This window comes from Tyto alba, unplaced genomic scaffold (genome assembly GCF_018691265.1).
Source record: "Tyto alba isolate M040663 unplaced genomic scaffold, T.alba_DEE_v4.0 Super-Scaffold_26, whole genome shotgun sequence".
Lineage (NCBI taxonomy): Eukaryota > Metazoa > Chordata > Aves > Strigiformes > Tytonidae > Tyto > Tyto alba.
In genome coordinates this window covers 12,890,521-12,913,733 of record NW_024881300.1, presented here as the reverse complement: position 1 = coordinate 12,913,733, position 23,213 = coordinate 12,890,521, and the positions used below count along the sequence as shown (strand labels likewise).

The following is a 23,213-nucleotide window of genomic DNA, read 5'->3' as shown; positions in this document are numbered from 1 at the left end:
TGTTTCAGAATAAAGTTTAAGATGATACTTTGTCACTAGCTCAAAACTATTTTTCCTTTTTAAGACTTTCACTTGGAAAATGCTGTAATTTTGTGAAGATGGGGTGAGCAATGTATCTGTCCATTGACATTGTACCAAAAATCCCCCGGTTTGGACATCCTGCTTTAGAGCAAGACTCCTTCCTAGACTGAAAAATAAGCCCTATCTGAGGCCTTAAATGCAGTTGAGAATAGGTTTCTGTTTGGTTTTACCCTGCTCAGTAGTGTAGTATTTTACAGTTAAAAGTAGATATTTGGCTTTTCATATTTCCTATTTTTCAAAGTCGTATTACATAAAACTATTCTCTTGCTGTGCTACGTTGAACTTAGCCTTGTGTGGCTCTCTTCAAATTGCACCACAGCAATCACCCTTAATTTTATAAAACATATCTTCTTATGTACACAGTAGTGTTTGGACACATTATTAAATTTATCTTCTGTTTCTGTGGCAAGTAATACCTTTTATGTTGAAGTTTTAAGTCCTTCCTCTGGTAACCACAGTCACGATGTGGCCTGTGTAACAGGATCCTTCATCCTGAGAGGGAGCTGAAATAGTAACAACAAACAATGTTGAATTAAGTTGCTAGCCAACACCTATATGCCATATAAATTAAGTGAGATTTGTACTTTCAAAGTAGCAGTAGAGGTTTAATAAGTTACAATAAACAATCTCCTCCAGATCCTTTCCACCAGCTGCTGCTTCTCATCACCTTTATAATGTTTTAAACTGTGGGGTGGTTTTGCTCTTCTTTTAAATTTAATTAAGCTTGTCCCGCTTTAATGTTGACCCTCTCTACCCTGGATTTTTATTTTATATTACAGGCCACATCTCGACTGCGAGAAAGAGGCTGTGATGGATGCTTGGCAGGAATTGAAGTTCAGCAACTTTTCTGCTCACAGAGTGTGGCAATCCCTGAACATCAGCTCAAAGAGCTAAACATGAAAATTGACAGTGCTTTGCAGGTGAGTTTTTAAAGTCTGCTTTCGTGTGCATGTAGTACAGTCAGTGGGCCAAGGACTGAAATAGGGTAGGAGTGTATTACTGCAGAAATATGTACCACAGGCAGCCATGAGGTATTTGAAAATTACAGTATTGGAATCTTACATGATAAATGTGTGTGTGCCGTAGAACTGAGCAGGGTAAAGTAAATCCATGTAACAGTTCTTACATAAGTATCTAGACATGCCTACTGCATGCTTGCTTACTTGCTGATATGCCTGTTGCATCTCAACTTTTTGTTTCATGTCAGGCTTACAAAGTTGCTTTGGAGAGTTTAGGCCATTGTGAATATGCAATGAAGGCTGGCTTCCACTTGAACCCAAAAGCTATTGAAGCAAGTCTGCAGGTAAGATCTGCTAAACCTGCTCTCCTTCATCCCTCCCCACCTTGAAAATATTAAAAAAAAAAAAGAAATTGGACTCATTAGGATTTTCTAATGGATTCATTTTTTCTAATTGATCTGTTCTTTTATATTTCAGGGCTGTTGCAGTGAAGCTGAAGCTCAGCAAACAGGAAGGAGACAGACTCCACCTCAGCCAATTCAGTGTGAATTGCCCACTGTACCTGTTCAGATAGGATCGCATTTTCTGAAAGGAATATCCTTTAATGAGTCTGCAGCAGAAAACCTGAAGCTGAAAACGGTAATAACCCTGAATCTAACCACAAGAGTGAAGGAAAAAAAAAATATTAGAACTCCTTAAAATTCAAAGAACAACTGCAGTAGAAGTTCAGTGCCAAACTCTTATTTAAAAGTGCGTATTTTTAGCCTGACTTCCTGTGGAAACAAGATGTTGATAACACTGTAGATCCATGCCTGTCTGCTTCTGATAATGTTTTAACCACCTGGACAAATTCAGTTCGATCTGAGAGAAGCATGGAAGTCTAGGAGATAATGAAGCTTCTATGAACTTTTTGAAAATAGGTGAGTTAGGTACAAAGAAGTGCAGAGGAGAGTGAGCCATTACAGAGGCCCCAACCAGGTGACTCTCTTCAGAGACTTTATCATCTTAGGTGCCAAAGTAAGTCTGGCCTAGCCTAGTGCTAAGGGAGTTACTTGAAAATAATATATGTTATTTTGTCCTTTTAATGTCTTAACTTTAATCAGTTTCTAAAAAAAATTTAAAATTGTGGAGAAGTTAATTTTATTTTCAGTATAAAGGAATGGAAAAGATGTCCATTCAGAAGCGATTTGGGCAGTTCTAATCAGTATTTTCACTTTTTTTGAAATAAACCCTGTTCCTTGATCCTGAAAGAGTTGAAACAATCCACAGCTCAAAATGCTGCTTTTCTGTTGTCTTTGCAGTGCTTTTTGTAGTTTTGATTAAACCATTTTGCAAGAATAAAAGCAAAAATACTGTTTATGATTTTGGAGGAGTATTGTGTTCCAAATAGCAGAGATGGTCTTCCATATTTCTGTTCTGCAGCTGATCTCTTCTAGTTATACAAGACTGTTCAGAGGTAACAGACATAATAGTTGTTTGAAAAGTGTAGAACAATGATAAATACATGTGGAAGCATTGGTGTTAACATTTCTGAATAGTGTGTTTAGTATGACAGTGTTTTTATGATTTCTTTTCAGCACACAATGCTGCAGTTGATTAAGGAAGCTGGATGCCATAATGGACTTACACCACGGGATGACTCTCCTGTTACTGAAGTACTAAATCAAGTTTGCCCTTCCACTTGGCGAGGAGCCTGCAAAACTGCTGTACAATTGTTATTTGGCCAAGCTGGACTGGTAAGTGACTATGAATAGGTTTAACAAAAACAGGGCTACTTCAACATCCCAAAGAGAAACTAGATATTTGAAAGAGTTTGGAAATTCATTTCCAGTGTCTTACTTTGTGTTTCTCCTTTTTAATGCTGCATCTAACTTGATTTATAAGCAAAATGTATCCTTGTAGAATGCACACTTGTAGATGGCATCAGGAGAATGTACTGTGTACTTCATTGTCTCTTAATAGAGAGAACATAAGAAATCAAACTTCAAATTCATAGTGAAATAAAGATTTTCAAATCTATAGATGACCATATTAGAAAGAAACACACCTCCCCCCGCCCCCCCCCCAGCTTCTCTGATTCACTTTAAAAACTGCCATCTTCACTTCCTCTCTGCTTTGAGTGGAAGCTGGGTTTCCTGCCCAACATAAACCAGGAAGTTCCTGGCACCAAGTAATGCTACCTGACGTCTCCAACAGAGGACCGAGCAATTAAATACCTTGCTGTAGACGTACATATTTAGAAACAAATCCCATGGATTTTACAGTATCTAAACAGTTGCTAAAAATAGATGCTTGGAACATGCTCTGATAAGAAAATGCATTTATGCTCCCATAACTAATTACTGCAATCTCTTCATTTAATGAAGTGTTCACTCATGACACACAGGTTTTTTGGACTGCTGAGTTTTCAGTTGACTGGTACAATGTAGCCTACGATAGTCTCTGTCAAGTACTCTGTATCATCTTTAACCTGCAATGAGCTAGATGCTCCTTGTTGATTCATATACTGATTATTTGTTCAAGGTGATGGCAGACCATCAGGACTTTGTAACTAATTGTAATTTCTGATGAAAGTGTCCATATTGTTATACACTTTGTAAATATCACATTTTTTCAAACAAATCGCACAGCTGATTAAGTGACTTTGACCTTCCATCCTAGTTCATTAAACTATATATTTTTGGCATCATTAATAGGTTCTTCAATAATGGTGAATGATAAATTCTAAATAATAAATTTGTCAGATATTTCTACTTTAGCTTTCCTTTGATACTAGATATTAAATATTCCTTTAAGTATCTGCTAGAGAAGTAGGTTCAAATTGTAATGGAATTCAACTGTCTTTTCATGTAAAGAAGGTCTAAAATCAAAGGGACAGACCATCAGTATCATAACAGCAGTGCACCTGCTATCAAGCCTTGCTTTGCTGTGATACAGGGATTTCAGAAGAGGATATGGTAGTGCATTAACCACTTAATGTAAGGAAGTTTTACAGGGAGGCATAAGAAGGTGGTATCTTTGGAGGGAGAGAAAGCAACTGTGGAATAGTAGGATTGATGAAATTTATACTTAAGTATTTTCTAGGAAAATATTTATTAAATATTAGTAAGTACAAGAAGTAGAAAAAAGGATATGATCAAGTGGGATTGTGTCTTTACCTGCCATAGTTCATGGTAGGATGCTGGGAGTCAGCAGTCAAGTACAGGAAAGGAGGCCAGGAAAGAAACTGTTTCTCAGCAGCCCTATGGGAGTGTGCTGTAACTCGGTAGGGGGTTCCTGGCTCCGGACTGTCTAGATGAGGAATGCCTTGGAGGATGCTGCACCTCCCACCATTTCCTTTCCAGAGGGTTTCAGGGTTGTGCACACCCAAGTCCTGCCCTGATGAGATTTGAGGAGTGGCCTGGGGAACATTAGGACTCAAAAGCCTGGAAATCTCCTGGTGTCCCCCAGTCTAGACATAACTAGTTAGACCTGCTGGTATTTAAAGCGCTGATATTCTTCAGGTTTATCATAACATTTGGAGAGTTGTCAGCATAAAACTTACTTATACATTCTCCCAAATGACAATGTTGATACAAGGAATATTACTGGAGTTGAATCACAAATGTCTCCAAAGATTTTTGCATCAACCTCAGGTTCTGCAAGTAGCAGGTTTCTATCTTCAAAGACACGGTAATGAGCTGTACACATGACAAAATATTTGCGAGCCGTCTTTCTTTCCTTCATTCTCACTTTGATTTGTTATAATTTGGAAGGGTGTGAGAGTTGAGGTTTGTCTTTAAACTCTGTGCTACAGTTTTTTTACAAGATGCAATTATGCTTGTATGTAGCCCCATGCAATGATGAGAAATTGTAATTTGCTTCTTTAAAGCATTCTTTGGGTGGAGATGAGAGAGGAAACACCTGTAAAACAAGAACAATAGATGTCTGATGCACAGGAAGCTATCCTCTAAGCACTCACCAGGCGAGGAGGGAGAATGTGTTTACTTCAAATCTATTTTGTGTAGAACTCGGATAAATGAATCATGGGACAATATTACGTACTCTTTGGTTTACTGCTTTTAGAAACTAAGCTGTCTGCACCAGTTCAGAATTGTGTGTAAATTTGTTTTTTAAATTTGGCATTTAAATAAGAACATTACTTGACAGTCTCACTATCTTTAGCTTGTCTTGCCATGTGCCTTTTCAGAAGAAACTCATTAAGAGTGGAAATCACAGTGAGATGTGACTTAGTTTTCTTGGTTATTTTAGGCTTCAGTTTTTTAACATAAGAAATAACTTTTGAAAGGGCAGTTTTTCAGTTTTTATCTTAATATATAAAGAATTGCATTTTCAGGTTTGGGTCAGCTGAAGAAATCTCTACACTTGAATACAAGTGATGTGTATTAAAATAATCTAATTCAGAGGATGAGTGGAAATAAAACTTGGAATTGGCCTCATGCAAAGTCATTAAGAGAAGGTTTAACCAAGTCTCTCGCCACACTTTTTTTCTGCTAGTAGATGTTTCTGCAGCAAAAAGCATTGCAGAAGACTAAATCTGCTGGTAATATTTAAATCTCATATGTTGTAACTCTGACCGAATGTTGAGAAATGTAGAACTTTTTTGAAAGGGAAGAAGGTGTGGGGGAGGAGGGAAACACCCCCAACAAAGCCCAGACCATGAGCACTACCGTGCAGTACTCAAGACGAGATCTAGGTCTGCACAAATCAGAATCTGAGTTCTGACTTACAGGTCTGAAATGCAGACAGTATTTTTCTTTGGAGTTGAGAAGAATCACTCGTCAGTTCATCTCTCCTTATGCTGATTATAATTGCAATATAGCTGAATTGCAGATTACCAAATTATGTAAAATTAAAATGGAACAAATAAAAGGAAAAAAGTAATGGAGTTGCCCTGTTATTAAATGAGAGGTATTTTCATGAGTGGATAATAGCATGGTGTTTTGTCACTGTGCTTAGACATGTTCTACAAGTTTGAATAAACTCAACTGGAGGAAGATGAAGTCTTACGCTGAAATACCTAAAAGGTGGGAAATAGTTGTGTTCAAATGTCACTGGATAGTTTTGTTAATGCACGAGAGAGAAGAGACTCTCAGCCATATTCATATTTCACATTACTTCATAACCACTAGTAGGCAATCAGTTAGAAGTATAACCAGGGTAAGATGATTGCAAAAAAGCCAGTAATACCCTTTGAGGCTTATTTATACTGGAGGACTTCTGCCATTTCAAGGATAAATGGTACAGCTAATCTGCTAGTCACTGAAGCAAGAATTGCTGACTGCTGCCAAAAAGCTGCTGGTTCAGCATGACCAAAATAGGAAATTATGGAAATGATCAAAAAGGCCAGCACATGCAGACTGGACAACAACAGAAAGCACGAACCAAATATGGAGCTTACTATCACTGCTATTAAAGTTTAAATAAAGCCAAAGTGAATCCATTCTTTCTCAATTCCATAAAAAGAAAGGTTCATGACAGAAGGTTAATTTTCAAGACTTTCATCTTCCATCTATCCTCATGATGCCTTATGGAAGGCTCAGAATTCAACAAATTGAACAATTACTTTTCTTCTCTTCATAGAATAGAAAATTAATAATAGTACAGTTCCATTAGGTAGAATAGACAAATGTAGGTGTGGGATTTTATAACCTTAAAAGGAGGGGGAGGGGTCTCAAGAATTGTGAGCTGTGTGAAGAGTTTCCGACTAAATACTACTTGTCTATATTGTACCATGCACTGCTGTTAAATAACTTAAAGTATTTTGATAAATAGGTGCTTGGGAGCTATTGAAGAAGTAACAGTGCCAAACCTGTCCAATGTAAAGCCTGTAACACAAAGCCATTGATAGTTAGCAGCTCTTAGGTAAAGCAGTTGGTAACTATGTAGTGATGCATAACCACAGTATATAATTGAGAAGAATTAAGTACTTGAAATACAGGTTACTGTATCAAACTAAAAATTTTATAGTTTTTTAATATTAAAATAGAAATCAACTTATAATGATTTTGTGAGTTGATTTGTTTTTATCCAGTTATTTTTTGCACCTGTACCGTGGTAGGGAGGTGAGACTACTGCATCTTAACTACAGGGGTGATAACTAGAAGTAATTATCAAAATTATTTCCCTTTTATTTTCCCTTTATTTGCTAGGTGGTTGTGGACACAGCACAGATTGAAAATAAAGAAGCTTATGCTCCTCAGATAAGTTTAGAAGGATCCAGAATTGTGGTGCAAGTTCCGTCAACTTGGTAAGTAGAAGTTCTGTGTTGCAAATTATACTAACAGCTGTGACTGAAATATGTAGGGAAGAATATTGCAGTACAAATGGAAGAGAGAATATGATGCAATCATGGCTTATTTTCCTTGATTTTCTTTATCTGGAACTGTTTGAATACCACCCTTCCTGACAGACTGATAGTTGTTCTTTAGCTGTCATTGTACTAGTGCTGCCTCTGGAGGCAATGGAGGAGAGGTAGTGCTGCTGCCCTAAAATATGCCTTTAAAGAAAAAGTTTGATGCTGAAAGAGAAAGTTTGAAAAAAAAAAAAACTTAAAATCCAGTAGTTTTCCTGTTATGCTCCTCCCTGACAGGTCCTCACAGCTGTTACCTCAGGAAGGCCAGGAATTAGATGAGGTTAATAGGAGAGCTTTAGCTCTTTCTTCACTGAGCTGTTGTTCAGTGCCGTCACGAACTGCAGAACTCTGTGATCCACGAGACGCTGTTCCTACCAGTTTAGTTGGCTGCCTAGGAAAGAATGGTAGGATTAATCTGCAGTTTAGGTGAGGATTTCTTCCCTTTTGAAACAAACATTTGGAGTTAGAATACTTCCTTTCCCTCTTACGTCAGAGTATTCAGTGTTACGAATTTCAGTCCAACATGGTTCATTCATCCGAGCCCTTAGTGAGATAGCCTGTTACTAATGGTACCAACCGTATGTCCAGAAGTACGAGTCAACTGATAGTCTGTTTACGCAAATACATCTTTAATCCCTCTATAGAGTATAAACTGGCACTTCTCTGTTCTCTTTATGTAAATTGCTCTATTATGAAAGAACTAAAATAATGCAGTGTTTTGAGCCGGGCTTTGTGAGCTCTGGAAGAGCTCCGCCTGCTGACACACAGTGACAGTGCCTCTTTACTTGTCTGCTGGAGGGGCTCATTAGGTACTTGACAAATGTGCTAATATTTAGATTTAAGTTATTCTGATTTCACCTCAAATTCAGTCCTAATTCCGTGCCATGAATGAGGAAAATGCACTAGCCCTAAATCTTCACAGCTCAGTAGAATCTCCCCCAGACTGTTGGATACGCAGAGTCATTTTCCACGAGTCTGTCAGGCTGGGGGTTCTTGGCCGTGGACTCCAGAGTGCACCGGTGTCTTGTGTCAGATCTGTTCAGTGCTCTTGCCATTTTCCAGAAACGGGCTGTGTGTATTTATTTCTTACCCCTGTGCCTGAATTTTGCCTGCTCAGCTAAAGAGCTGATGATTAATTGTGATTTTAAAATAAATTATGCAACTCTTAATTTTACAGTTAGATTAGTTGTATATCCAACAGTAAAAGGAAACTGGGGCTGCAGGCATGGTCTTCAGGAACCCTTAGACATTCATACATTATGCTGTCTTTACTAGTGGCACCTCTGTAGGAGCAGTAGTAGTGTGTCAATTGGCCTTTTATTATCTGAGTAGTATGGTAAAATTGTTCACTGTAAAAATTAAATATATTGGGGTTTTTTAAGTTAAATTTAATGATTACAGGTGTCTGAAAGAAGATCCAGCAACAATGTCTTTGCTACAGAGGAGTCTGGATCCAGAGAAGACTTTGGGACTAGTAGATGTGCTCTATACTGCTGTGTTTGACATACACAGGTGGAAAGAAGGAAGGTATGTATCTTGAGCCTCATGCTCTACTTGTCTAGTTTAAACACAGCCATCATTGTTGAAAGATCTGTACTGAGGAATTTGATAGTACTGGTTCATCAGAAGGGGAAAGCAGTAGTCAAACTGACAGCAAGAAGTTGGTAGTGTACCTTGTGCGTACATACAGAGATGTATCAGTCTATTTAAAACCAAACCAGCACCTTATCCAAGTGTTCAAAAGTGTGTTTCTCTTACAGAAATACTTGATTTACATTAAATTAGTCTCCATTTAGGTCTTGAAGTACAACTGAAATTTCTTAAGGAACAGGAAGTAGTTAATGCTATTGCAAGTACTAGTAATAATTTGCATTGAGACCATAAGAAGTAGCTGATGAATTTAGCAATCTTTGGTTTTATTTCTTCCACCAGATATTACCCAAATACACATTTTTCTCCAAAGTATAAACTCAGTTATGTATTAGGTGGTTTGGTAAACATGTTTTTGTTGATGCAGGGAGCAAGCTTTGCCTTGTATTCAGATCCAGTTACAGCGTGAAATCTCAGACTTTGGGAATCAAGTTGACATGCCATCCGGAAATGGAAGCAAATCTTCAGGTGGTCTACAAAAGACGTTCTCAAAACTGACTTCACGGTTTACAAAAAAAACTTCCTGCACCAGTACAAGTAATACTGGAAGTTATTCAATCCCCAGTACACCTTCCAAAAATGTCTTCATAAGTTCCAATTCAGAGGAGAAAGCTAAAATGCCCACTAACATAGATGCACGGTTACAAAGCATTTTGAACATTGGTAATTTTCCTAGGACTGCAGATCCCCTGCAGTCAATTCAGAGCACAAATAATCAGCTAGTGAACGGGTTTCTAGTCGAAAGACGGGACAACTTCTTCAAACCGGATGATGGCAAAGATGACAAAGGTATGAATTTACCAACTGACCAAGAAATGCAGGATGTTATAGATTTCTTGTCTGGTTTTAACATGGGTAAATCCCAGCAGACTTCTCCGATGGTGAAAAGAAGGAACTCTGTTGCGTCCTCTACAGCAACAGAACAAAAATCAGGAACAGTACAACAGCAACCGCAGTCTGTCTCTCTCACACCACTGCATCCTTCTCAGCAAGGCTTGTCGCAGCAACAACAGTCACAAAAGCAGCAGCAGCAGCAGCAAATGCAGTATTACCAACACTTGCTTCAACCTATTGGACCACAGCAACGTGTACCTGCCAAATGGCTGACTAATTCTTCACAGCAGCCAGCCCAAGCTGTTGGAGCTGGATTGTCTCATATAAACCAGTGGAATAATCCTGGTTTTTCAGATTTAAGCTCTGATCTGTACAGCCTGGGTCTTGTGAGCAGCTATATGGACAATATGATGTCAGAGATGTTAGGACAGAAACCACAAGGACCTAGAAACAACACGTGGCCAAATCGTGACCAAACTGATGGAGTGTTTGGGATGTTGGGAGAAATCCTGCCTTTTGACCCTGCAGGTGTGTGTCTTTTCCTTTATTATGTTTTTATAAGGGTCCTTTTACAAAGAATACTGTTAAATATTGCTAGCGGTAATTGTCATTTCCTAGTGCTATCCACCAGATGCTAGAGTGCTTACAAAGGCATGAAGGTATCTATATGTATGCCTTTTTTCCCTTTTTAACAGAAGGGGAACTAAAGTACAAGAACTTGGATTAATAAATAAGAAAGGAAACAAGGAATTTGTTCCTAGACCCAGCTGTAGTAGTTCTGACCTTTCCTATATGGACTACATCAAAGTACTGAAAGAGGTACTTAGAGATGATGTTCCTCCTATTGTTAACTTATAAAATTGTTTAAAACCAAACTCTTGAATTTATGCTATCTCTCCCCAGAATGATCCTTCCTGCTCTTTACTAGTCTTGCAGTCTGGAGATACAGGTGGATTGCAGCTTTCCCTTATCCCTGCATTTCCCTTTCGTTACTGTGTGATTCCATGGGAGTCATACCGGTTTGTGTTCTGTGGCTGTTACTGTGGTGAAAAGCTTGGATGCTGAAGGATTAGAGACTAAAGGGCAAGTGCCGTGTGGTTTGCCAGATGTGTTTGAATCGCCAATAAATTGTAAATGTAGAGGGATTTTTGTCAAAGATGAAATGAGATACAATTTTATAGCCATAAGCAAATAGCTAAAGACTATGAAATTGACTCTAGAGTCTGAGAGTGATGAAGTCTTCTGATAATAGTACTAAGAAGAATTTACAAATCTATTATCTTGTAAATATAACTTCTGTTGGTCTGGTACATAGCTACAGAAACTTTGTACTATGCATTTATGAAAACTGCCTGGAGGGAGGCAGCACTAGAAGTAACAGGAAAACCTTTTATCAAACTATGAATTGGTTTCTCATGCTCATTTGCCTGTGTGTGTGTGTTAGGACTGTGTAGGCATCTCAGAAACCAGCTCATTTGACTCATAATTTTTATAGTTATTTTGTCAACTTAGTTGATAAATTAGTGGAGTTTATAAGGCAAAAATAGGCATCATAGTTATGTTAACAAAAGCTTCTTAACAATCGTAAGTCTGAATTAGCATCATCTAGTTTAAACGTACTTATGGTATATACTTAAGGATTATCACAACCTTTAAGGAAAGGTAGAAATATTTTCACCAAGCACCAAACACATACATGTATGTGGAGGGGAAAAAATGCATGTTTACAAAGGAGTGGCATTTTTAGCATTTTGAATCCATTGTATTTCTGTAGTATTTTCCTTTCGATCTACATAAAGCTACTTGTTTTGTTCCATTTGATATGATGAACATCAAGGACTTTTAAAACAGTACTCTGAAAAGGTGACTTATTCAGGTTGATAAACGGTGCTCTGTGGATGAAGATACATGTTTCTAAAGTTGAAGTGATAAGTTAACAGTATTTTCCACAGATCTGGGGTTTAAAAAAATAAAACCAACCAAAAAAAAACCTTCCAATTAAATAGATTTTTCCATTGGAAAGTTAACTTTTCTTCATATAACTTCCCAGGTTGAGCTGTGATACAGGAATTGTCAATTTAAGCTCTAGTTAGTGTAATACAGAAAGCTTTATGAAACACACTTTAATTTCCAGACTTTCTTAGGACTTCGTACCTTTGTCATTTGAAACAAATGGCATTATTTTTTCGATATTTTTAGAGCTTGAAAATCATGTCTCTTCAGATGCAAATATGCTAATTGAGAATTATAAAATCGATGGTTTTTCATGTCAAACACATTGATGTTAACTAGCTACAAAAAAAAAGGTATTTTGCAGTACTTTTATCATCTGTAATAACTTGATGACAGAATGTTGCAGTAAGAGCTAGTAGAAGGAATGATGATACCTCCGGGTCTTTTGAATTACTTTCACAGATGTGAAAGAATTAAGTCAAAAACATACCTAACAAAAAGCTGTTTACCTGATATGTTTTTATTGCGGTAAAAATTAACACAAGTTACTATTTTGAATATAACAGTAATTTATCACGTGATGCTATCCACAGGGAAAAAAACCAAACCAAAACAAAACTCAGCGCCCTTCAGAATCTATCTAGAATCTGTCCTTAGATCTGAGGATCAGTCTAGCTTCCAGCCTCATCTTAAATTGACAGAAAGATATTTCTCACAGAGAACAAGTATTAGTGGGAATTTTGTTTATGTACTGCTGCCAGATAGCTCTGTCCCTTGCTTATATAATAAAGAATGTGTAGAAATAAAGTTATTTTCTTCATTGTTGTTTTAACTTGCATGCAACAAAACGTTGTGGAGCTCTTTTCTGAACGTGTCAAATGAAAATGAGGAAACTTTTCTTCTGAATGCTGAATTGAATGTAGCGAAGCCATCAAGTCTGATTTCTGCTTTCTGAGCTGTGCATACTTGTTGGCTGTTCTTCAGTCTTCACTCTTAATTTAAAACTGAGACAGGCAAGTTGAAGCTCTGTACTTCCTGCTGCAGTTGCTATGCATGTAGTCTAGACATTTTCCGTAAATCCAGTCAGATTGTTAAGAGGAGGGTGGGGGAAGGCAAAAAGAAATAGAAGCTGTGGAAACTCAATTACACTGACTTGTAATACATGAATTATTTGCTCTGATCAATTGAGTGTTTCAAGCACTTTTGGATTAAGTTTTTTGCTGTGTCAGCTGAAGATCATGCTTAACACTTACCAGATGTTTGGGACACTTAAAGCACTTGAAGAATTATGGAAGGATTTTTATTTTAAAGAATTAGTGCTTTTTTTCTGTAAATATCAATCTTCCTCTGAAATATTTTGCAGGTCAGGATCAGAACGGTTTCAAAATTGTCTAGCCTTTGTAGGAAATAGGCAATTTCTGGGCTGTATGTTCTAATATGATCAATATGAGATTCTGATTTCTCGAAGTAAGCAGGATCACAGCATAGTAGGAAATGATGTTGCAATCTGGAATCAACTACAATAATTGGTATGTTCTTTTTTTTTCCTGAGCTTGGATAAATGTACAGGCTTCAATTCTGTCAGTGTCTGCTGATGGGATGTTGGACTTCTCAGTGTATATACGTGAATGTAGTGACAAATACTATTTCCCTGATGGAAAGCAAGGCCGGTGTATGTGAGAGTTATTATCCACCATGTATTGATAGCACATATCTACTTTAAAACATTTCCTACTCACTGTTCTTCACTGCTCCATGAAGAGAGAGGTACCAACTGCTGTCTGGCATTTATTATCAGCGAGGGAATTACTTTCTGTTTTGGTCTGGTCAAGCCTAAAGGATTAAATGAGGGGGATAATTGCAGTAGAAATAGCTGAATGTCAGCAACTGACTTCTTGGTTTCTTTTATTCAGTTGGCTCTGATCCAGAATTTGCCCGCTATGTTGCTGGGGTCAACCAGGCTATGCAACAAAAACGGCAAGCACAGCATGTCCGTCGTCCGAGCAACACACGTAGCAACTGGCCTCTTCCTGATGATCCTCATAAAACCTGGCCCTTTCCTGAGTATTTCACAGAAGGGTAAGAGCTTGGACAGGCTGCATGTTTTTATTGTGTATGAGTCTATTTTACACTCAAACTTGGCAGAATGTGGGAACACTGGGTGTTTTTTGCTGCTGCATCTGTGAAATCTGCACTTAGTTATGTCAAGAGTGAGAAGTTGGAGCCCTTCCTGCTTTGCTGATCCTGAAGCAATGACGTTTGTCTTCTTTAGAGTGGAATGTATACCGACTTTGACACAAACAGAAGTAGTAATGAATTTATAGCACAGATTCATTCAGAATGGTTTTCTTTCAGTAGTCTGAAAACCTTTAAGACCTAGTTTTGATGAAAAGTGATGCTATCAAAGTTGCAGTACCTGACTGAATTGAGCTTTGCAGATTTTAGCCAATTACTGTTGCTACTATAAGACAGGTACCTGACAGCAAGTACGTTAACAGTTCTTAGTCTCTTCCAAGTCATAACTATTGATTACAACAGAAGTGTTCGAAGATCCTCTGCCCCTTTGTCCATAATGTAATAGCTGTGAGACTCAGGCTAACTTAATACTAGTAGGACAAGTATGTGTTCTAGCTCAGTTTTGCAATGAAAAAGTCAAGTGCTTAGAGATTCCAAAAACGAGCATCACTTGTTTCTCCTTCCTCACCAAGAGAGACACTTTTGATTTATATAATTATTTGAGTAAAATATAAAGTGATGGTAACAGACAAAGTAGTTGATGTATTAGTGATACGTTTTATGAAGTATTGAATTTTCTTTGTGCTTTGAGGTATCACATGTGGCAATGATTCAGCCTAACTAAGTAGGGCCTATAGTCTGGACCAGGCACTATAAATACAAGGACTAATACAACTTTTTGTCTTGCAGTGATGTGACAAGTAGCTGGTCTGGTACTCAAGGAGACTCTGCCAGCTCAAGTGATGAGACCTCCTCAGCTAATGGAGACAGTTTGTTCTCCATGTTCTCAGGGCCAGACCTTGTTGCTGCTGTAAAGCAGAGAAGGTGAGCAAAATGAACAGAAATACATACTGCTTCGTAAGATTCTTTTTTTTTGATAATTTCATTTGAGTAGCCACACAAAGAGAATTCCTGCTAATTAGATGAAGTTACACAAATGTCAGTTTGTGTGCTACACTGACAATATGGATCACTGTATAGTGTATCTGACTTTAATGCTAGGGATTCCCAAACAGAGTTCCATTAGTAGCTGTCTCCTTATACAAACTAGCATCTATGCAAATAGCCAGTTGTTAGCTGGTTTTCAGTATGTCTAGAAAAGATCTGATGCTTTCCCTCTTCCAAGATAATCTATTTTGGATACATTTCTTTGTAAACTACTGAGGCGTTAGACATCATCTTTGAATTGGTTTTCTAAACTGTGTAATTCACAGCAGCTTTGTTATGCCCCTAACGTGCATTTTGATGTCACCAAGTTCCTGTTTCCTGGCTTCTAGTGCAACTTTGGCACTCAAGAAGTACTGCTGATAATGTTGAGTAGACTTTTGTCTCACCTTGCCTACCACTACCATTGTAGTAGTCATAAATACATGCCTATTTAGTCCTTCCTTTCTGACAATATGAAGAGGAATCTTAATCGCATTCACAAATAAGCTTAGTAACTTAAAAACAAACCCAGGATTTCCAGCTATGAACAATCCACTTAAAAGTAGTAGTATGAATTACGAGAATTGCTTTCTGCTTTTCTAAGGGGCTGGAAGGTGGCTATCTTTGGAACCTCACCGATTCCATAGTAGAGGGTAGTTACTAATAAAAGGCACAAGATGAAGCATGAATACCAACCCAATTCCAATCTGGGATCATTCTCTAAAACTATTTTTCACAGCCCTCTCTAAAAATAAAAATGTTAGTTCTATGGCCAAATATTCTGTTCTTGTTTAGATCACAGAATAATTCAGAGTTGGTACATCTAGATACAAGACTGTCCGTCTGCTTTTTGGTGGTGGGAAAAAGTGGGTATATTGCCAATTTCCTGCATATTTTACCTGGATAGCTATTTTTATATGCATTGCTGGAAAGGATGTATACTGGAGTTGAAAATAATGAGACTAAAGCAAGCAGGTTGAAAGGAATCAACCAAAAGAGGAGCTGTTTTCTGAATCTTCACACTTAGCAAGACTGTGTAGAGGGCACAGGAATTGAGCTTAAGTAAACACCAAATGGAAATTAACGGGAGAGCGCTATCTAATAAGCAGTCACAGAAAAAGTAGTAATTATTTGTGGTTTTAAAAAAAGCAGTAGCGAAGAGAACCCCAATAAGCATATAATGGGTGAATTAATCTGCCAAGACCTCAGATATCCAGAGATTGATCATGGTGTGATTCATGGAGCAAGAACAACAAAAGTTTGCTTTATGTAATGCTCTGAAGAGCAGAGCAGAAGGGAATTTCCAAAAAGTGTGCTTCATCAAATAAAAACTGAAGCTGAAGTAACAGTAGTACTGCCCTATATTACTTCTAGGAAGAAAAACATTCTGTGGGTGAGGGTCTGACAAAATAACCTAGCTAAAACTATATAGTAAGAGAAGGCAAAAAGGTTGAGCATTCTAAAGCTGACCTGCAGAGGACTGCTTACCTATGGAGGCCTGATGGTGATTTTTTCTTTTTTCTTTTTTCTTTTTTTTTTTTTTTTTAATAAAACGAAGGATGAAAGAAGATTCTGCTTTAATTTAAACCCACCCTACCACCCTCCAAAAAGACCCCACCAAAACACACACACACAAAACCAAACAAGAAAAAACCTTTCATAATGCATATGTGGTCAAGGACTACTATTTCGTATTTATTTATAAATAGAGGTCAGGGACCTCTATTTGATATCACAAGTTTAAACCGATGTATAACATTTTTCCTCAGTAGAGTCACTGTGCTTCAGCAGATGTTTCACTTGCTCAACTGTTTTTCTTGTCTGTAAAGTTATTTCGGAAAGGATACTTGGAAAAAAAAAAAAAAGAGCAGAGAACAGAAGAAAAGGCCATTTCTGGCAGATTTCTTCAAAGTGGGCAAAAGACTAGTCCATCTTCCTTTCACCTCTACTAAAATGTGTGCAAGCTGCAAAGAACTACTGCACTGCCAAGCATCCGACAGTATTCAGTAATGACTTTCTGCATTGCTGCTTTTACTGAGCAAAAATACATGAAACAAGACGAAACATCAGTGCGTGTTCTAGGCTGTCAAGTATGACAGACTGAAACTGCAGAATGGTATATGCCAGTGGCAGATTAAGATGGGTGACTCATCCTAAGAAAAAGTAGTAAATGTCACTAATTGTTTTGGACAGGAAACACAGTAGTGGTGAACAGGAACCTAGTACACTACCATCACCACCTCTCCTTTCTGCAGCAGAAGACCGTAATCAGGTAAGCTGAAAATGGCTTTGCTTAGTCATCTTTCCTGTTTGCATTTTGTGGTGGTTTACACTAGGAAAACAACTAGAACAGTATCTGCATCTCCAGATTGCTTACCTCAGCTAAAATACAAACCATCTGCATTCAAACAGGACTAGATGCTTTTATCAAAGTTACCAAGTTTAAAATTGGAAATCACTTATCTTTTCCCCTTGTAGCAGAAATTGTCACAAAACCAAAGATTTCAAGTTAAGCTAAGAAGCAACAGTCAATTTTAATTGTCTGTGCAGAGAAAACTAAAGCGTCACTGGATTTATTGCCTGTCTCACTAGAAATTGTGACTTAGAGTGGGGCTACTAGGTGTCAAGCAAATGTGCTGAAGCAAATACAAAGGGTTTTCAATGAGAAGGTATTTTAAGAACTGAGAGTGCACTCTCTCTCTATATATATATATATATGCGCATCAATTCTGCTTTCAAATATAAATTAATCTTTTGAAAATGTCTTAAGTCAGTGTGTTAAGTATTGTCTCCAAAAAGAAGTGTTTTTGTATTAAAACAAAAGAGCAAACCCCACCCTCCCAAAGCCAACCCAACTAATTTTGTTTTCTCAGGATAACAAAACCAAAACCTGGCCTCCAAAGGCACCCTGGCAGCATACGTCCTCTGTCACGAACACGCTACCCAGTCAGAGTACATCTTTGTACCCTATGAGCAGCCCCGTCAGCCAGTGGAGTGACACGATGCAGATCCTCCAGCCGCCCATGTGGGCAGCAGCCAACGACTGTGCTCCAGCAGCAGGAATTTCCTCTAACTTTGCCTACGCGCAGCAGCAGCAATCACAACAGCAGGCTTCCCAGCACAAACAGATGAATAAGGGCTTTAAATCTTTTCCAGTAAAGCACGAACGCAGACCATCTTACCTGCATCAGTACTAATTGCTTTTCATATTGGAAAATGCAGCACAGGGCCAAACATAAATTACATACTTTGTTTCACAACTGTATATTGGCTATATCCTGTTTTTCTCATTAAATATGGAACTGAGGGGGTTTGGGTGAGACATACAAACTCTTGAATTCTGATTTACAGTGTTGAGCAAATATGGCCAATATGTTTGTTTGATGTACATGAAACAGCCCAAAACTGTGATGTAGAAATGCTTTTAAAAATGTGTATATTGCCTTTACTTTCAAAACCTTTTTTTTAAAAGAACTGCTGAAGGACTACCATATAAGAAACACTGTATTTTATAGCTATTTTTCATATAGATTTATAGTTAAACATCTTATTGAAACACATTGAATATGTTGAAGCAAATATATAGTGGTCCCTTTGCTCAACACTGTGTTTAATTTTATAATGGACAAGCTGTAAAGCCTTTGTATTCTCCAGTAAATGGCCCGTGGGCAGCTTTTTTTAAATGAAGTGCAACAGCAGCTTTTTGTGTGCCACACAAGTGAGTTCATTGTGAGACTGTTGCAGAAGCAGTTGCAAAATGGAGTTTTGTGGTAGTTTACTCTTAAGATCAGCAGAACCACTCAGCCTTGTGTCACAAATGTTATCTGAGCTGCTTAAAGTAGATGGCATCTGTGTGGATAATACGGCACTGGTTTTCAAATAAATACATCATTTCTTACTGCTTCATTTGGCCAAAGGCATTATCCACACAGTGCTCCTTAAATGTGTGAAAGTATAGCCTAAAAGACTACTTGCATATATTTAAAGTCTTATTTCAGATGCTACAGTTGATTAAAAATTGTGAGCTGGCTCAGAAGATACTAAACTGAAATGTGGGGTAGCAGTTAGTTAAAAGAACATTATTTTTTTTAAAAGGATAAAGTAAATATTTGCAGTCAATGTGTGCCATTGAGTGAACCTGTGGAATTAGGAATAATCTTCCAACCAAAGTGGATCCGGGAGAGTGACTGGTGCTTAAAAATTGAAGAACAATGGTAAATATATGTATAGCTATCCCACTGTATATTAATTGAGATTACAGAAGAGTCTTTATATAGTTAGAGCTTATTTAAATTTTCATATTTCATCTTTGAAAGAGTCTAAAAACCACAATATTTTCTGGTATAAGAGTTTTGACAGTATTAATCTTATTTTTGTATTTTTCTTAAGTCATATCATTCTAATATGTTAACTACTAGCAAAATGGTTTATTAGTTCTAACTACATAATTTTTCAATGAAGATGAAGCACATTTGTTGTTTTTGTTTTTACAAACTAAGTACATCTATATCTAAAGATACCAAAAAATAAATACATTATATATATAAATAAAACGTATACACAACACTAAAACTATTAAACATTTGGGTATTTCAAACCCATCCACCTTTTTTGTTTGTATGGTGACGGGCTCTATTTGCAGGCCCAGATTGTTACCTTTTGTGCTGTTTGAGGATGCCAATGTTGCCTGTATTTATGATATTGTCACCATGTTTTCTGAAACTTCATACTTACCATGTTTACAAAGATTTGTTTGCTGTACATAGACTTTTTACAGTAATGTGCTTTGCACAATCAGTGTGGCTTCTGTCTGTGAATTGTTAATGGTCTGTACTACTATAGTTTTGAAAACCCTCTGCTGAAAATGTTAGTGGTTATTTAACTTGATGAATGGTTTTGAGTTTCCTAAATCGTGTCATTTAGATCTAATATTAAATCCTAAATTTGGTTGTACTTACTGGTTATTCATACGAAGACCAAAATGGAAGTTAATGAGAACACTTAATTTTGAACTTTTTCTAACAAGTGCCAAAATTATTGCTATAGTTTTTGCAGTTTATTCATAACTACAAATGCTGGCAAGTTTCTGGACCTACATAAGTGAATTGTGAAAACAAAGAAAGTTTGTCTGCATTTTGACCACGTAGGGTGCTACTCTGTCCTTTGCTTCCGATTGTTCTGAACACTGGTAATTTTAAGAATTGTTGCACTTGGCAAACGAGTCTTGCCATTAAACTTCACTTACACTGCCAAGTGCAAGGGTTTGGTGCTTAGTTAACTTACCCTTATTGCAGTGCTCCTTGTGAATAGCTAATGCTTCAGAACTGGAACTGTACATTTTGTATTTTAAAGCTTCTGTAAAAGTAAACTATTTGCTTTATTAAAGATATACATTTAATAGGTCATACCTGTTTAAAATATGCACCTTGCTGAAAATGAGCAGCACCTTAAACTGTAACTTCGGTTTGTAAACAAAGATCTTATTTCATTAACATGGGATTATTTAACAGTTTGAAAAATTGTCAACTGCCTACTTACTGACTCATCATATAAAAATGAACTTTATGCACTGTACAATTTGAAGCATCTTGAATGCTACTTTTTCAAGTAGATTGCACTGAAGAACATGATACAGGAAATGTCATAGCTGTGTCTTTGAACTAGTAGTGCAGATACCCATTGCCAAAATCAAGTTACTTACATTTTTAGCAATCACCGAGTAAATAATTTTGATGGTAATGAGCAACAAATCACACCCCACCTCACTCCCTTCTCCCCCCCAGCAGAACTGTTATTAAGGTTATTAGTGTAGTTTATATTAATCCTGCTGCTGAAATGCACTGAGGTGTGCAAGTAAGCTGTGTTCTTTCTGGGTAAAAAGACACAGGCAGCTGACTGTAGCTGCTGACAAATATTCAGGAAGCGTATGAATCCGTTTTGATTATGCAAGAATTTACTCATTTACAGAGTCTGCAGTACAGGGCGTTTCAAGCAGAAAGAAAAAATCTTGACTCAACTTGGGCAAACATACAGCCTTCCTTCATGGCAACAAAGGCTCAATTTCTCCCTTGTACTTAACTGCTCTAAGTTACCCAAGAGTCACACCTTTCCTAGAAAAGTTAACATTACAATTTAATTAAATCACTGAACTGATACTTTAATATGTTACATTAATCCAGAATATACTGTAATTTACAAATACCATCTTCGGTTTATTAAGCACAATTCCTATGACACAAGATACAAAACACTCTTGTATATATGGTAATGTATGACTGACTTTGTCATGATGGAGGTAGAGAGGTTAACTAGCTAAATGCTTGCCCTATTATTACACAACTGTAGTCATGAAACAGTCTCTGCTTCAATCAGACCACAGGAATCCTCCAAAGGCATCTCTGGTAGTGCTGTCCTGGCAACCAGGCTCTTTTCAGAAGTATACTATGTGGAGCTTTTCAGAGAGGAAAAGGGAGCGTGGTAATCATCACCCTTAAGTTCTGCTTACAGTAATGGGGAAAAAGCCTAATACTACACCAAAAGCTACATTCATATTTTTAACATAGAGGTATGGATGATGCTTTACCTGCCTGTCAAGACCACACCTCAGCTCTCAAAGTGGGACTCTAAAGTATGTATAGAGATTCTTAAAGCATCACTGCTGGTGCCCAGGTGTGCGTAGTTAGTCTACAGTCTTCTGCGTGCTGGGAGGCGTCGCATCAGCAATTGTAGCTAAATAAATGAGGTTTCTATGCAGGATATGCTGGTACCTATGAGAGGAAGAAACAGTTTCTGGGAAATGTGTTCTTTTCTGGCAAACTACCTACATTTCAGTAGTCCCTTTTGGAATCTGAGCAATATTTGCTATTAGAGATGGCAAACTGAAAAAAAATCATAGCAAATCAGGGCAAACACCTGAATATTTTGTTCTAAAGCCCAGTACGCTGCACTGAACCGCACTCTGTAATCAAGTACGTGCTACTAACCAACTTTAATAGTAAACATGCTCATTAAGATCTTCGTGTGATCAACGCTGAAAAGCTGCAGAACTGCAAGAAAGCAGCCGAGCGGCCGATGACCAAGCTCCGCTGTTGGGCTGGGCTGAACAGGCGGCCGGGACGCGCCCAGGCTCGGCAGCCGCTGCCCCCCGGCTGCCGCTCAGGCCCTTCGCAAGCTCCTGAGCTGAACCGCTGCAGAGCCACGGGCTGGCTACCCTCGCTCTTCCGTAAATACCACTCGGTGTTTTACGCACCGTGGGGGAGAGAGAGAAGCCTGCCCAGCAGCGTTGGTTTTCACCTTAAAACCCCTGACAAAAAGGAGCAGGCATCAGATTTATTCTATACAGTGGCATTTTTGCTTTACGGATATGCGAAACCAGTTTTCGGGAAGCCCCTTAGGAAGCACAACAGCCTTTTCGTCCTAACGACAGGGAAGCTCCGGAGAGCCGGAGGGGAGCGGGGGTTTGGGGGCTCTCAGGGTTCCGGACTGGCTCGGAGGAGGCAGCGCCCGCCCGGCGCTGCCCGGCACCCCCGGCGGCTCACTTACTGCACGCAGTCGGTGGCCCGGCCCTTGCTCTGGTACTCCACGATGCACCGGATCAGCTGGTCGTTCTCCTCCAGCAACTAGGGCACAGGAGCGCGCCGTCACCGCCCGCCTCACGCCGCTACCGCCCCCCCTCCGAGGCCGCGCCGGGCGGGGCGGGGCCGGCTTTACCTCAGCCGAGCCGTGAGGGCCCGTGCCGCCGCCCGCGGCCGCCGCGGCGGCCCCTCCGGCCCGCGCTCACCCGCTGCAGCGTCTCCTGGTTCACCTCCGCCTTCCCGCGCAGCCGCTCGGGCACAAACGCCACCGACATCGCGCCGCCGCCGCCGCCTCCGCCCCGCGGCAAGGGCTGACGGGAGCCCGTGGCCCCGCCCCTCCCAGGCTCCCCTTACCTCCCAGCGGCCGCTCGCGTCCGCCTCAGCCCCGTGACCAGCCGCGCGCCCGCGGGTGGGGGTGGGCGGGGCTGGCCCGCGCGCCACGGAGCGTGCCCCCCACAGGCCCCGCCCCGCCCCCCGAAATAACATCCGGCAGGCTGCTTTTATTGAACGGTTTATTCTGGTTTAAAATAAAATAAAATAAAATTAAAAAAAAAAAAAAAAAAAAAAGAGAAAAAAAACCTCACTTCCGTGGAGCGAGGTACACTGAAAGTAGGCCACGCTGCTGCCGCCCCGCACACAGCACCC

The 23,213-nt window shown here is 38.9% G+C and overlaps 2 protein-coding genes and 1 long non-coding RNA gene across 7 annotated transcripts in view; 1 reads left to right on the top strand and 2 right to left on the bottom strand.

Moving 5' to 3' along the window:
- Positions 1 to 7,777, bottom strand: part of LOC116960233 — a 40,925-nt gene extending 33,148 nt beyond the window's left edge. For both annotated transcript variants that reach the window (XR_004406275.2, XR_004406276.2), the window contains exons 1-2: positions 7,650 to 7,777; positions 498 to 584 (exon numbers count right to left, since the gene is read on the bottom strand). This is a non-coding gene — a long non-coding RNA (uncharacterized LOC116960233). The remainder of the gene's footprint in view (positions 1 to 497; positions 585 to 7,649) is intronic.
- GARRE1 (granule associated Rac and RHOG effector 1) overlaps positions 1 to 20,513 on the top strand; it is a 60,303-nt gene extending 39,790 nt beyond the window's left edge. For all 4 annotated transcript variants that reach the window (XM_042797706.1, XM_042797707.1, XM_032987153.2 and 1 more), the window contains 11 exons: positions 861 to 1,001; positions 1,289 to 1,384; positions 1,518 to 1,679; positions 2,618 to 2,776; positions 7,193 to 7,290; positions 8,797 to 8,922; positions 9,413 to 10,407; positions 13,746 to 13,911; positions 14,758 to 14,892; positions 17,188 to 17,266; positions 17,868 to 20,513. In XM_042797706.1, the coding sequence (XP_042653640.1) occupies positions 861 to 1,001; positions 1,289 to 1,384; positions 1,518 to 1,679; positions 2,618 to 2,776; positions 7,193 to 7,290; positions 8,797 to 8,922; positions 9,413 to 10,407; positions 13,746 to 13,911; positions 14,758 to 14,892; positions 17,188 to 17,266; positions 17,868 to 18,191 (2,481 nt within the window). In that variant the 3' untranslated portion in view covers positions 18,192 to 20,513. The remainder of the gene's footprint in view (positions 1 to 860; positions 1,002 to 1,288; positions 1,385 to 1,517; positions 1,680 to 2,617; positions 2,777 to 7,192; positions 7,291 to 8,796; positions 8,923 to 9,412; positions 10,408 to 13,745; positions 13,912 to 14,757; positions 14,893 to 17,187; positions 17,267 to 17,867) is intronic.
- Positions 20,514 to 20,925: 412 nt separating this feature from the next.
- SS18L2 (SS18 like 2) lies at positions 20,926 to 22,886 on the bottom strand. The gene is made up of 3 exons (XM_042797708.1): positions 22,775 to 22,886; positions 22,537 to 22,613; positions 20,926 to 21,761 (listed from the first exon to the last, which is right to left on the bottom strand). The coding sequence occupies exons 1-3, from the start codon at positions 22,841 to 22,843 to the stop codon at positions 21,674 to 21,676; spliced, it is 234 nt and encodes a 77-aa protein (XP_042653642.1). The 5' UTR covers positions 22,844 to 22,886; the 3' UTR covers positions 20,926 to 21,673.
- Between the last annotated feature and the right edge of the window lie 327 nt (positions 22,887 to 23,213).

Excerpts from the sequence above, each read along its gene's own strand:
- SS18L2 (XM_042797708.1), bottom strand. The coding sequence starts at position 22,843 with ATGTCGGTGGCGTTTGTGCCCGAGCGGCTGCGCGGGAAGGCGGAGGTG. Across the intron at positions 22,614-22,774 it reads ACCAGGAGACGCTGCAGCGG|TTGCTGGAGGAGAACGACCA; the intron begins GTGAGCGCGGGC and ends CCTGTGCCCTAG. Across the intron at positions 21,762-22,536 it reads CGGGCCACCGACTGCGTGCA|GTACCAGCATATCCTGCATA; the intron begins GTAAGTGAGCCG and ends TTCCTCTCATAG.